General features: G+C 44.2%; 1 protein-coding gene across 3 annotated transcripts in view; it reads right to left on the bottom strand.

The window, feature by feature from the left end:
• Nucleotides 1–23: 23 nt before the first annotated feature.
• Nucleotides 24–14,366, bottom strand: part of NHERF2 (NHERF family PDZ scaffold protein 2) — a 90,208-nt gene continuing 75,865 nt past the window's right edge. For all 3 annotated transcript variants that reach the window (XM_084819026.1, XM_084819028.1, XM_084819027.1), the window contains exons 5-7: nucleotides 9,560–9,603; nucleotides 8,882–8,944; nucleotides 24–5,880 (exon numbers count right to left, since the gene is read on the bottom strand). In XM_084819026.1, the coding sequence (XP_084675152.1) occupies nucleotides 5,722–5,880; nucleotides 8,882–8,944; nucleotides 9,560–9,603 (266 nt within the window). In that variant the 3' untranslated portion in view covers nucleotides 24–5,721. The remainder of the gene's footprint in view (nucleotides 5,881–8,881; nucleotides 8,945–9,559; nucleotides 9,604–14,366) is intronic.

Below are 14,366 nucleotides of genomic sequence, written 5' to 3'. Positions count from 1 at the left end.
TTTGCATACCAACACTATAAAGCTCACTGTACATGGGAAACCAGTTTTATTATTGACATTTTAGTGTATATATATATATATATTTTTTACACAATGCAGTTAACAGCTGTTGTATAGCTTTTTAGTGAATTTCTAAGATGTGCAGAAACAGAGTAAGTGTTACAGAGCTTATAGGATGACAGAGAAAGAGACGTACGTGCTTTTCAGTCACCAGGAATCAATCCACTGAATATGTGGAGACAAACCTTTTGGGTGGGGAGGGAAACAAACCTGTATTGATACATATTTGCGCATGAAATTTCAGTTTATTAGCATCGGCCCCATACTTTCATCCCACCCCTCCCCGCACATAGCCTTCAGACTAACATTAGAAATGCTTCTTAAGGCATTTGAAAATTACTTTTGTATGTGTCAAGTCCTTGTGTAACAATAAAATGAGGGCGCAAAGGAGGGACTCTGCATTTGCCTCTGTTGGAGCTAACATGCTTTCTTCAACCTAGTTTAAAAAACAGGCCACCCCAAGACAAAAAAACATTAAGCGAAGCAGTTCTGATGACTAAAACAAAAAGCCTTCGAAAAGATCTAATCCAGTGCTGAAGGTTCACACAGACACAAGTCACCTTAGAACATTCCTGACCTTCAATTATTGCCAGTTACATAAAAAATTAAAAGACCCAGCAGTATGTTCTTCCCAAAGCTACATTTCAATTCACAGACATCCTGTGTCCTCCTAGAATCAGCTGTCCCAATGCGAGATCTATACATAGCGTGCATTTACATCTGGTCCACAATGTTTGTCCAGGCCCTGTGGAATCAACTGGAAGTGCCTTCTGAAGATCTGTAGCCCGCCAATTGTCATGCGGGACTAGCCGTGCGTTACTGGGGCCAGCACGTGTGTCTTCTTCAACAACAAAATCTCCAATTCTGCAGACTAAATTATGCAAATTAGTCATGTTTGTATATGCTTGCCTCTGCATAATTTCATTTTCAATGGTACAGGTCTTTAAATAAATTGGAATGTTGAGGCAAACAAAGAATGGGGGTCAGAGGGAATGAGTTAAAGAAAAAGGAGTGGAGGTATTTCTGACCTTTCCCCAGTTAACATGTAGACTAGGAAACTTGCTTTAAAAAAAAAGTCATAGTAAAGCAGAGATTCTCAGGTTGCCAGCTCTTGTGATTTGTGGCAAACCTGTGTGTGCAGAATGTACCTGCATTGCCTATAAACATACCAAACATTTATGGAATGAGTAACCTGAAAGATGAGGTTTATAGTTTTAAAAGCAAGTTACTAGCTATTATGGCTACAGAGATAAACGTCAAAAATGGTGGGCTAGGTCAGAAGCCAAAGAGGGCAAACCTCCCACTGGTCAGAGTGTAGGGGTGGGAACTGGTGATCTCTGTTCTCCCCCCTGTGGTTTGCCAGGAGAAGGGCATTCACACAAACTGATGTCAGAATTCTGGAGAATCCTGGCTTATCCCTGCTGGATGCTGCCCGGATTGCTCCCACTTGGCTCCTCCCTTCTGTGGTAGTGGTTTCAGTACTCCAACTCTTACCAGGAAGGAAAAGCCTAGCATTACATCCAAACTGGGATCCCTGGGTTGTCCCTTCCCTAACACACCAGAGTCTGGTGCCGGGATTTCAAACTGGCCTACAATTCCTGGATTGTTTGGAAGTGACAAGCCTGGAAGCAAGTTCAGATGTAACATGAAGCTTTACCCTCCTGGTGAGATCCTGGTTACTGAAGCTGCTCCTGCTGTCCCATAGCTCCTGCTATGGAATTCTGGCTTATCATTTTGCAAACACAGCACATTCTCAGTAAATATATTAAGTTTGATTTGAATAATTTAGGTGCAGAACTGGGGTGAGTGTCTTAAGTCTAGACCATGGGTAGGCAATATGGTGCTTACACCCTGGACACTTTTCTTGGCACCTGCAACGGGGGTCTAACTCTTCCCACTTTAAAAACACACACACATGCATACATACCGACAAATTTTCAGCTGGGATTGCTACAAAGCAAAGTGAGGTCCGGTGGCCACTGCCAATTTAATTTCCCATGAGTGCCTCTGGGCCACATGTGGGGCTGAGAGAAATTCTTAAGAAATGAAGATGGGGGATGGCTGCAGGCAAGTATTTTCATCTACCATGTGCCCAGCCACCAAGAAAAAAGGAAACAAGAAAAAGGAACTCCTGTTACTTCTGTCTGGTAAGTTAAACAGAGCAGCAGGGGCTAGGGAGAGCAGTGGAGGAGCTAGGAAGCCTGGTTGGGGCGCGTATGTCAGGGAACCCAGCTGAGAACAACCTGGGCGGTTGTGGAGGGTTGGGTGCTTGTATGTTTAATGGGTGGGGACTACATGTGTGTGAGAGAGAGAAAAGGAAAAAGGGGTTGGGAGAATTTTGGAGGGATCCTGAAAGTGTGTGTTCTCATGTGTTTGCAGTGAGGGACGTGTGTGTGTGTATCTAAGCACACATAGATGCATGATGGATAGTGTGTGTGTGTGTGTGTGTGTGTGAGAGAGAGAGAGAGAGAGAGAGAGAGAGAGAGAGAGAGAGAGAGAGACTCTGGGTGGTGAGCCAGGGTGAGAATGAGAAAAAGATAGGGGGAATGAGTTGGCCAGCAAAGAGAGTGGGGGAGAGAAAAAGAGGTTGCCTTCTTTGAAAAAGGTTTCTGTTGGCACCAAAAACTGGGTTCAAAGGAGTTATTTAGTGTGTTGGGGCTCAGACTCCACCTCCGCCTTGTACTTAGTCTTTTGGGCAGGTTTCTTCTCTTTGGTGACTAGCCATGCCTCCCATGGCAGCCATTTTGTGGTGGTGCTCAGGACAGTTTCTCACACTGCCAAATGTGCCTGTGGCCCAACAGGTTTTCCTACCCTGTAGACTATAAACAGAGCACTGCCTATAATGGACATTATCCTCTAACCTGCCTTTTTCTCAAAGCCTTCTGTCAACACCATATTGAGCATGTAGAAAAGGTCTTCCTGAAAAGAAGCCACTTATAGAGAATGGTACAGTTACCCAGTCTGCTTTGCTAAACTGCAGCCATCTCCCAAAGGAAACAGAGAATAATCTAAGGCACCTTATTCAGCTCAGCCATTTACAAAATATACACAAAGCCCCAGAGTGTATTTATATCAAAGGGCACTTGTTCGTCTTGTAGCATGTGAAACAAAGCCTTTCTTCTTTTTAAATACTAATATTTGTTGTTGTTCAGTCGTTCAGTCGTGTCCGACTCTTCGTGACCCCATGGACCATAGCACGCCAGGCCTTCCTGTCCTGCGCTCTCTCCCGGAGCGTGCTCAAGGATACTAATATACATTGTAAAAAAAAAAAATACTAATATACATTGTACATTTGTGCCCTAACTGAAAGGGTGGCAAATGCTTGTTTACATACCCTCTGGGTTTTTCTTTTGAAGAAAGAAAACTTGCATCCCATCCAGCTCACTTTTTAATACTTTTTTTAATTATCAAAACAGAGAGTGAAAAGTTATTATGTTTTACTAAAGAGAGGAGGGAGAACAGTTCTGTACCTTCTCCCACTGCCACCTATCACCACCATGACAAACAGTGTTATGACATCATTAATGAAGTTGTATTCCATTTTCTTAGCAGGTTCAAGTTAAGAGTTTGGATGCCGATTTTTCTGAGATGCTGCTATGATGTTGTCGTTCTAAAGAAACATTTGATGGATCTCCTCCTCATGGACATAAGCACTTCATGTCCGGTGGCATTTACATGAACAAGGTACTCCTGTAGTGATACTCAGGAGTGCATGTCCACACACTTTATACTGTCCACACACACTTTGCATAAGGGACTACATTCCCCACAAAGGAGGATCAAATTCAGTGATTATGTAGGACGGATATCCCAGAGTTCCCTGCCTTCTCTCAGGCCCGAGTCCAAAACATGTTAGTGCCAATAGCAGAAAATGCAAATAGCACACTCCCATGCATTAACGTAGGGTAAAATCTCTCTTGCACAGCTCTTGTTCATTTCCCATGGGGCTTGTGCGCATGAACTTCCCAGTAGGGTGTGCCCCATGGGTCAAATCTGTCTCTCTTGAAGCCTCAATGGCTTCAGGATTACCTACTGGGTGGCTGCCTTGCCTCATGGTAGAGCTACCTCTGGCTATCTAAACTCAAAGGAATTCCGTTCTATGATGAAGAGATTTATTTCATTTATTTAGATACACTATGGTAAAAAAAAAAAAGAATTAGTGGGCCCTACACTGATAATGACCACACTGAACATTCAGGAATAGGTGCAACCTCATACTTCCCCATTAAAGGAGGAAACTCTTTCCTCAGAAAGAATAGGAGCTGGAGAGGATTAAGAGCTGGTTAAACTCAAATTCACATGTCATGGTTATGAATGAGATTTACCTTTGGCTTTAGGGAATACTCTGCCAATATCTCCCCAGAGACTGCCTGTGGAAAGGTCAGCCATACACTAGATTACCTCCCATTAATGTCTGTCCTTCGTACAGCAGGAAATTCCGCCTACTTTATGCTGTTGGCTGAAAAGAAGATTGGTTACCTATACAGCCACTGAAAGATCAGCAAAATGAGAGTGTTGGTATTGTTTTTTAATGCCCTTGAAGAGGAAATAGCAGTACAACTGGAGATGAAACTGATTTGCTCAAAATTGGTGTGCTTTTTTCTGAAAAACAACCTTACTTAGCTTTTGCCTGCTTGACACCCCCCCCTCCCCCGGCCCCTCGCTTGTTTGCCAGCATGCAACTGTTTCCCAGAGGAACTGTCCCAGGAATGTTATTGCTCCCTGGATGCAGCCACTTTCCTGTGCTTTTCCCAAGTCACACTAAAAGTGTTATTTCCAGCTTCTTGTTACAGCCAAAATTAAGATTAGAATTCCTTATAAGTGTCAGGTTTCATGGAGGGTTCCCCCCGCCCCCCACCATCCCCACGGTGTTGGCAAGGGTGCATGCCTTCTGCATCCCTTCAGCCATAATGGTGGTATTTTGCAACAAATTTCCTAAGTTAGGGGCTTTTCACTAAGCACAGTTCTTCTAGAAGGGGAAACTGGAGTAGGAGAAGTCCAAGACATGGAAAAAAGATTTGCAAAGAAAAGGACTTGTTGTGCACTTGGCTTAAAGGGAGGGTGTTTCAAGCACTAACTATAAGCAGATTAAATTTTTCTCCCCCATCCCTTTAAAAAAAAACCCACAGAGAAACCTTACAATCTTGGAATGGTCAGCCAGCCATTTATGACGATGTTAACACTGTAGCCCATAGTGGTGTAAACCATGGCATTCAATTAAGTGGAAAGAAAATGTGCTCTGTTTACGGTGTAAAAATGTTTAAAATATCTAAAAGAAAAAGGGAGAGGGGAAGAAACCCAAACAATTAATTATATAAAAATGTTCCTATAAATAATATATTCTAAATATTGCAGGTTATGTGATCCAAAATCAAAATAAAATGCGGGGGGGGGGGTGCCTTTCCTACTCATTACTGTCACAGCTTCAGTTACCTTTTTATGACATTCGAGTTCTGCAGACTCTTTTCTCTCTTTTACCACTTTTGTACAATAAGAGAGGCTTGAAAAATCTGCCTTATACAAAGCAACTCAAAACTATGAAAAAAGCAGAGCATGAAGTGTCTTGGAACTATGCCCATAGGGGGTGGGGCATGATTCATGCACACTGCAAATGTCTTGTCTCGGGAGGAGCTGAAAAGGAAGAGGAGCTACTTGACTGGCTCAGAAGTTGCTAAAAATCTCCCGTTTCTTGTTCCAGTCCATCTGCGGGGCCCTTTTGTTCACCCGCTTGGCCCGTACTTTCTCTTTGGCTTCTGCTGCCGTTGGACTCAGGTTCAAGCCGCTTTCTTCAAATGGATCCTTTTTCTCAGGCTGTCCCACCTAATGGAGAAATAAAAAAGGTTCAGCAGAGAAAACTGAGGCATCGCTTCCTGTGCTGCATAGATGCATTTCTTTTGTTCCTCTGTTGTCTGTTTTCAAACTAGTTTTGCTGGTTTTGGAAGCAGTACAAAAACCTTATCAAACCTGCAAACAGAGAAATGACAGTAAGCCACAAAAATAGAGCTAACTTCCCCTCGGCTCACAGATTGGTCTCTTGAACCTTTTGCTTCTGAAATGGACAAAATATAGCCTCTGCTCTTAGGAAAAAAGTAACAAGTGAGATATGTCCTTTCAAACTTCTGCAGACTGCAGAAGCGATTGCTTGACTACCAGTTATGCATTTTGCTATTCCTGCTACAAGAAAGCTTTAATTAATTATCAGAGTCTGCTCCAGGAATGGGGATATATGGAAGTTGCTTTCTGTTACACCATCATAATTTCCTGTGAATATACCAGACTGGAATTTCTGTATTGGTAAACAGATTGAGAGAGCTCTCCTCCACATCAAGGAACTGAGGGCAAAGAAGGAAAACAGATACCATAGCGTGGTTTTCACGATGGCCAAAGCCCCACAAAGCCCCAAGAAAGTACAAAGGGCTGTAAGTATGACATGTAATGGCTGCCCTTACTCTTCATAGGATCAAAGGGCTCGGAATGTCAGCACAGAACAACCTGTTTGCCTCAACCCACCACTGCACGCAGACCAGACTATGCAATGCAAACCATCATGTTCCACTAGCCGAGTACGGATGTAGGGCCGATAATTCTATAGCAGCACAAATGCTTTGCATGCAGAAGGTCTCAGGTTCAATTCCTGGCATCTCCAGTCTAAAGCTTTTGGGAAGCAGAGCTGGAAAAGACTCCCCTCTTCCCAAGACACTGAAGACAAAGCCATGGCACATCTCCCCCCCTTTTTTTTTTTTTTTAATATAAAGCAACTTCGGGAATCTACCATTCTGAGCAAAAGAGAGGCGGCTGTTTTCTAAGCAGATACAAATTATGATAAATGACTCAGGTAAGCGAGCCAAGCTGTATGCGCAAAGCAGGAAGCAAAATGAAGCCAAAGTAACAGCCATTAACTAGTCCAACATGGAGGAAATTCTATCTCCGATCCAACCATGACAGGAAGAATTAGTTGTCTGGGTCCTGATATAGGGATAACCCTGTTCTGCAGCAGCAGGTTAAATTAACTGGCATTTTGCTTCCTCCTTCCTCTAGGATCGGGATCAGAAGCTGGCAGCATTTAAGCCAAATCGAGCCTCTCAACTGCCAACCCCAGGAGGAATGTGGATGAGCAGCATCTGACAATGGGACATAGGACTCCTAAACCCATTATGGAAGGGTGGATCATGGCACTTTGATCTGCCACCTCTCATTCCCCTGTCACAGTGGCCCTCCAGGAAAATGAGTTGCTAATCAGGGTTCTATGGCATCAAGAATTCCTTCTACTCCCATTAAAACCACACACCCCTGGTAGGATCAGGGGCCAACACAGTAAACCAAGAAAAGCCCTTGGCAGAACCAAACCAACACCTGTAATAAAACAGGGCATCTACCACTGCTGGCAAAAGTCAAATGAAACCAGCAAAGTATTTCTCTCCCTCACTCCCCAACCCGGAGTGGAAATAATGTATGGTTTGGACTCCAGCAAACTAATAGCCAGTTGCTCCTTTGCAAGAGCATGAACCAATCTTCAGTAATTCAAGCTTCTCTGTGGTCGTCGTCAAGCTTTCTCTAATCAAGGCCTGAATATTTTTTCCCCTTAAAAGAAAAGGCAGGGGAGGAAATAATAAGCTGCATTGCATTTAAGTATTTTCCTTCACATTTGAATGCAATTAAGCTTTTTAATTATAGGCTTTGGGAGGGGTGGTCTAGTTATTTGCTGGCTTTTTTGTGGAAAAAGTTTATATTCTTTTCGCATCTACATATTCCGAGCAGCTTGTCTTGTTCTAGGTTCTTTCATCCTGAGAGAGCCCGGAAATATAAATCAGAGAAGACAGTTTGACTCCGGCCACCTCTGGGGTGGAACATGGCAGATGTTTATTAACAGTTTGTAGGAATGATGAGTGACAGATTAAAAATGGGGCAAAGGGGGGGGGGAATGATGCATGTAAAGCACAAGGCAAGTGAGAGAAAGAGCTTTTCTACACGAGGCTGTTAATCAAAAGTGTCTACTTTTGGTTTCGTCTCAGAATTGAGATCCAAGCACTATACAAAAAGCATTTCCTTTCTTGCTTTTCCTCTATATAACCTCTAGGTAGCATTGTGGTGTCATGGAATAGTGAAATTACACAAGTGGAAACAGTGTTTTCTTTTGCTTACACAAATAATGCTACATTTTCCCTACTCTAAAAAAAACTTGTCAAAAGTGCTATCTATAAACAGAAGTGAAACTTGAAGGTCATGACTTTGTCTAAAGAACGTGTAACAAACAACCATGAGTAGGGAATGATTAGCACACAATGTAGAAGCATAAAGGTAGAAAAGTTCAAAGTAACAGAGTTCCAAGTGCTTGCTTGGAACAAATGAAGAACAGCAAAGAGATAAGAGTAAATTCTGGGGTGGAAAGCCTTAAACAGGAAGGACTAGAAAGTTGGAAAAGCAATGCATGAAAGAACAGCTAGCCACTGCAGAAACAGAAAGAGATACATCTCTGAGATTTACTTAGCAGGAGAGAGATGGCAGGATGGAAGGCCCACAAGGACAAGAATGCATCCGTCTAGATGAGAGGCAGGAAAAACATGGACCAAATTAGCAGAAGAAGAAGAAAAGAGGAGAAGGGTGGGTGTTGTCTTGGAGATACAGTGAAGGAAGCAGAGGCAGAACTTGGTAGAGGGAGGAGAAGAAAGAGGGAAAGTCAGAGAGAGCTCCAGGTTGGCATGCCTGGAAGAACGGGGGCACATGCTCTCTCTGACAGTTGAAGAGTGCTTGGAAAAAGAAGAAGCTGCATGAGGTTTGCTATTCAGTGTTAGGGCTGGATAAAAAATAGTCTTTCTTTTACCTCGGACTCCTTCTCAGCACTTTGGCAATCGCTGTGGGATGAAGACATGGATCCTCCATTCAGCTGTTAGGGATGGAAACAGGGTGTATATTTATTGGAAAAGATAGGTTTTGACTCCCTGGAGGGATGAGAACACTATTTGGTCAGTTGGAGAACAGCATGGCGAGGTTTTCGCCAATGTGGCATTGCTGACTGGGAGGACATGTGAAGGGGATACACCTTTGACAGATGAAGAGGAAGGAGAGTTGAGCCAGTCCATCTTCCCTTGCAATCTCCCCCCACCCCCCCCGGTACTAACTACAAATAATTTCCAAGCAGCTTCACAGGCTGAGAATCATGGAATACTTTAAGAAAGGCAGTGTGTTTCACTGGACCAATTTTCTCATCATCAGCTCTAGCCCTCTGACCTCATTACTGGATCTACAGGCAAAGGATTTCATTTTATAGCCCTTAAGCCTGTGAAGACAGATTTGAAAGTGTTGGGCTGATGCTTGCTGAAATCAGAGGAACATGGGATGGGTGAAGCAGGGTGGCCAGCAGCCAGGAACTCTCTTGCTGATTCTAAATTGACATGTATTTAAATACATGTCAATATTTAAATATATGTATCAAGTCGAAAATGTGGCACTAAGCTCTCGTGTACCTTCTAAACAGGCAATGGGCTCACTCATCATTTACCTGTGTTTGTGCTGAACCATTGGTCATGGGCTGAGGAACTCCACCTGGGAACAAAGCAAATACAACACCTATGTGAAACTCGTACCACAGAAAAATTGATAATACACAGAAAAATTAAAGATCCAAAGAACTATCCTTGTGTTAAATGATGCTCTTCTTTGGTTTTACAGCTATTATTAAGCTTCAGTCTCTGGACACTAAGGCATAGGAACACCAGAAGCTGCGTTATAGTGAGTCAGACCATCTAGTCCAACACTGCCTGGCAGCAGCGGTTCTCCGAGGTTTCAGGCAGTAGCTTTTCCAGCCCTGCCTGGGAATGCTGGGGATCAAACCTGAGACCTTCAGCATGCAAAGCAGGTGATCTGCCACTGAGCTACAGCCCGTCCCTCTCTATCAATGAGAAGTCCTCCAAGAGAGGAGAGGGGCTCCACCAAACAGTATGGACTGCCTATTTTTGAGGAAAAAAGCCCACAGCCTCTGAAACAGCTGCATGCAACATTTGCAAATGTGTGTTTCTGTGGGCCAAATTAGATGCAACGTTAGTTGCATGAATGCAGTTAACGTGCTCTGCTGTTTGCAGAGGGAGCAACGCCTCCACGGGTGCTTGCGACGGACGTATCACCCTTCCCCCACCTGTGATTATTATAACATCACCACTCCTCATAAAGATTTTGACAACACCAAGTACTGATTCTAGCTCCAGAATTTCAGTACCTCTATAATCTCTCAACCTTTTCCTTGAGGTAATACCTTAGAGCAAGTGTGTGTGGAAGGAATACATCAACTATAACCTAAGCAACCACTTCATTAGTGAGGAGAGAACCTTCCATTTCTGTGTGTGTGTGTGTGTGTGTGTGTGTGTGTGTGTAGATTCATAGACCACAGCTTACTTCTTTCCTACATTCATCTAACCCTTTTACTGGTAACAAATCAAACTCAGAATGATGTGGTTTGAAAGAACAAATTAAAATGAAACTTTATTTACACGGTATAAGACGTTTCAATGCAGTTTGAGTTTTATGTGGTAAAATTCTCGTTTCACGTTTTTATTAATTCCTTACCTACTCTACCCTTTCTAATAATAAGACTTCAAAAGCATAAGTATACCTCCCCCCACCTCCCAGGGGATCTAACTGGCCCCAAAGCTGGGCCCCAGGGCCCCAATCCCACCCCTCAGAAAGCCAGTCCCTAAAGAAAACCGGGGCCTGGGATCCCCTCTCCCCCGCAACTGAAAGAGCCACAGCCATCAGGAGGCACCACTTAAATCGGAACCCCCACCGCCACTTACCATGGCCCCTAGGAGAAAGGACATGTTAGAACACATCGATCACGCACACAAATTCCAAAATATCCAGTTAAACAACGAAACAAAATACCATTTCATCACAGTGCCAAAGAACGCTTCCCCCTCAATGTGAAAAGCAGCTTTAGGAGAGACTTTTGTCAGGACCACGGTAGTGGGGGGAAACAGTTGCTCCCCTAGAGCTGCTATTCGCGTTTTTTAAAATTTGCACGCTGACTGCTTTCACACAATTAACAACACAACTAGTTGAACAGGGGTTGCTTGGGCAGGAATGTGGGGACAAAGGGGGGCTGAATGGAGTCAGCCACTCTCCCACTGAAGCGGGGGTGGGGGGGAGAGGTGGAATTCCCCGTTTCCTTCCAATGGCAATTTGGTTTCCAGTTTTCCACTTGTATGTTGTAACAGCTGTACAGGCCCTGGCGAGGGATCCCCACCCCAGTGGTCACGTGAAATTCCTTACTGTGTAGCTCCCCACTACCACACAAGAACAGGGAGCCTGGAGGTGGGGACCGAGGCTGATGGCACCAATTCACACAGTACGCAATTCTGCACAATGCAGCCAGGACAGGGCGTCGCTCCCTCACCAACAGGGAAGCTGTTTTTGCTAGCCTTCCTGCAGTTCATGTAAGGGGAGATCTGTCCCCAGAGTTTAAGGGCTCCACATTCACTTCTGACAAAGTAATGGAATCACATGATTTTACCTTTGCACTCAATAAACAGATTGGGTATAGAGGGAGAAGGGGCAAATCTGGTATCAAAGCAAGTCTCTTCAGGGTGCCCTTCATACATGATGTATGCCCTGGCCGTGGGCTGCTAAGGTTTGGAGGTGCCGAGATAATGCTAAGCCAGATCCAGGTTTGCTTACAAGGAGACTTTATTGAGTACTTACAGCACACAGGCGTACCCAATGGTTGGATCAGACAGCTTCTCTGAACCCAGAGCCAAGGGGTAAAATGGGTTTTATACCATACATGTTAGCAGTGAGGCATGATGGCAGCAGCAAGCATTAATTAGCGTTCATCTGCAACTTCCCCAGCATAGGCTAACAGCACTTGTTCAGAAGGAAAACAACCAGAACTTTCCCAGCACAGACACCTGTAGCTTAGCATAAACAGAGCCTCACTTCTCAGGCGCATCCTAGGCCCTGATAAGATAAACAGTTCAGAGCTCGTTAGCATGGAATGTGCTGAGGCCGCAATATCGATTTTTGACTCATCTTCCCAAGCAAGAGGCCTACTAGCAAGAGAATTGCACTTATAATGCACCTAAAAAGAGCACTATGGATCTCTTGTTGTTGTTCAGTCGTTAAGTCGTGTCCGACTCTTCGTGACCCCGTGGACCATAGCACGCCAGGCCTTCCTGTCTCTGCTCTCTCCCGGAGTGTGCTCAAGTTCTTTACAGCACCGGATTTTTTTTTCACCACCAGACACATCCACAGCTGAGTGTCCTTTCGGCTTTGGCCCAGCCACTTCACTCTTTCTGGTGCTACTTGGAAATTCCCTCTGCTCTTCCCCAGTAGTATATTGGACACAAGGCCCCTCTAAAACTACAGGTGACTTGGTTACACTCCTGGGGCCATTATATATGAATATTTCTTACAACGGTGCCCTGTGTGACAACAGCATGTATCTACACTTTTGCGGGAGGGGGATCATTGAACTACCAAAGCCTCTTAAGGGGAATTCTCAATTATGTAACATTTATTTTATTATGTCTGTAATTAGTGATGGACAGCTCTATTTATAAAAGCGCAGGTGCCATCCGTTACCTGGGGTGACTTTTATCAGCTCCAGATGGGCCAGTTGTGTCCCTACCTGGAGAAGGTGGCCCTTGCTAGAGTCATCCATGCCCTGGATACATCCAGACTAGACTACTGTAATGCACTCTATATGAGACTGCCTTTAAAGCTTGTTTGGAAGCTCCCGTTGGTGCAGAATGCAGCCACCCAGTTGCTTGTGCGGGCTAGGTGATCAAAGAATAGAGCACCAATTCTGTACCAGCTGCTTTGGTTGCCAGCGTCTTCCCTGGCCCAATTTAAAGTGCTGATCATCACTTTAAAAGCCTAAACAGCTTGGTACCAGATTATTTGAATCTATATGGCCCTGCCTGGGCCTTAGGATCAGCCACTGAGGCCTTGCTGACACGCCTACCAGTAAAGACCTTTTCTGTGGTGGCTACAATCTTATGGAATGCCCTACTGCAAAATATGTGTGTTGCTCCCTCCCTGACAATCTTTAAACGCGCTTTAAAGACTTGGTTGTTCCAGTCTGCTTTCAAATGAATGCATGCCCATTTCCATTTTATAAATGTGAGTTTTTATTGCTGTTTTAAATATTTTAGGCTACTGTTAAATCTGTATATTTTATCGTTTTAATGTTTTATTGTGTAAACCACCTTGATGAGGCTTTGTCTTGCAAGGCAGCATAAAAATGTTTTAAAGAAATACATCTTTTACAACATCAAAAGTGAATGTAGGAACTGGGCCATTAATAATAGTCAGCATGCAATTTTTTCTTAAACAGAGGCAACCTTACAGAGAACCTGTACAACTGCAATCTAAGAATTCTAGTAGAAATCTTGTGAGATTTTCCCCCTTCCTTTTTGCCTGCAACTCAGCAGATGGTCTGGCCTGCTCCCCAGCAATCACTTAAATACACAAAAGAAAAGGCAAGGGAGCATATTTGAGCACTGCCATTAGCATTTTGAAACCAGGTCCCAACATTAATGCTTGTTTTTGTCTTGCTGGCTGCTCCTCCAGAGGAGAACAGGGGATTTATTATATGCAGTGCCAAAAGTAAAGTATCTCTGGCCCCTATCTCTTGTTTGCTCCTGCTCTCAGCATCTGACACCATCCTCCCCACCACTCCCGCCCCTCTGGATCCCTGAATTGTTCCAAGTAGTTCTTTCGGATTCTTCTCTCCACTGAAGGCCAGGAAGAGACAGTCCAGTGCTGGAGGCAGAACTCCGCTTAGATAAGAACCAGCTGTGTTACAAACACAGAGCTCTCCATTCAACCCAGCCAAGGAAGGAGCGGGGTGGGGGGGTGGGGGGAGAATATATGCTTGGTGGAATGCAGTGATCTTCCCCTGGCTAGGCACCAGACTGCAGTTCTGAAAAGCCAGCTGGAGGATGGTGGGATCCACTGTTAGGTTACAGCAGCAAGGATCATGGATCTTCGTTCTAATTAAGAGAGCTAATTATTGTTGTTTTGCAAACCATTACTCTTCACTTGTGCCTGATACCTGCCATGTCGTGAGACAAGTAGCTGGTGCTTCATTTGTTGAATACCAGGTACAGGGCCTCAAACCTGCCAGAATTCCTGTCTGCATTCCCCAATACATGAAAACTAGCTGCAGTTATCCAGGCACTCTGTATATGCTCAGAGCAACTCTAGCAAACCTGGAGGTGCGAAAGAAACAGACTTCTACCAGAGGGCTGATTCGCAGATGTTCAGTTTTTAGAAGGTACTCAAGCTGTGAAATTTGCTCATGCCTTACCTAGTCT

This window comes from Heloderma suspectum, chromosome 12 (assembly GCF_057233095.1).
Source record: "Heloderma suspectum isolate Gila_16-S chromosome 12, 16-S_ref, whole genome shotgun sequence".
NCBI classification, from domain to species: domain Eukaryota; kingdom Metazoa; phylum Chordata; class Lepidosauria; order Squamata; family Helodermatidae; genus Heloderma; species Heloderma suspectum.
This window is presented reverse-complemented; position numbering and strand designations above follow the sequence as displayed.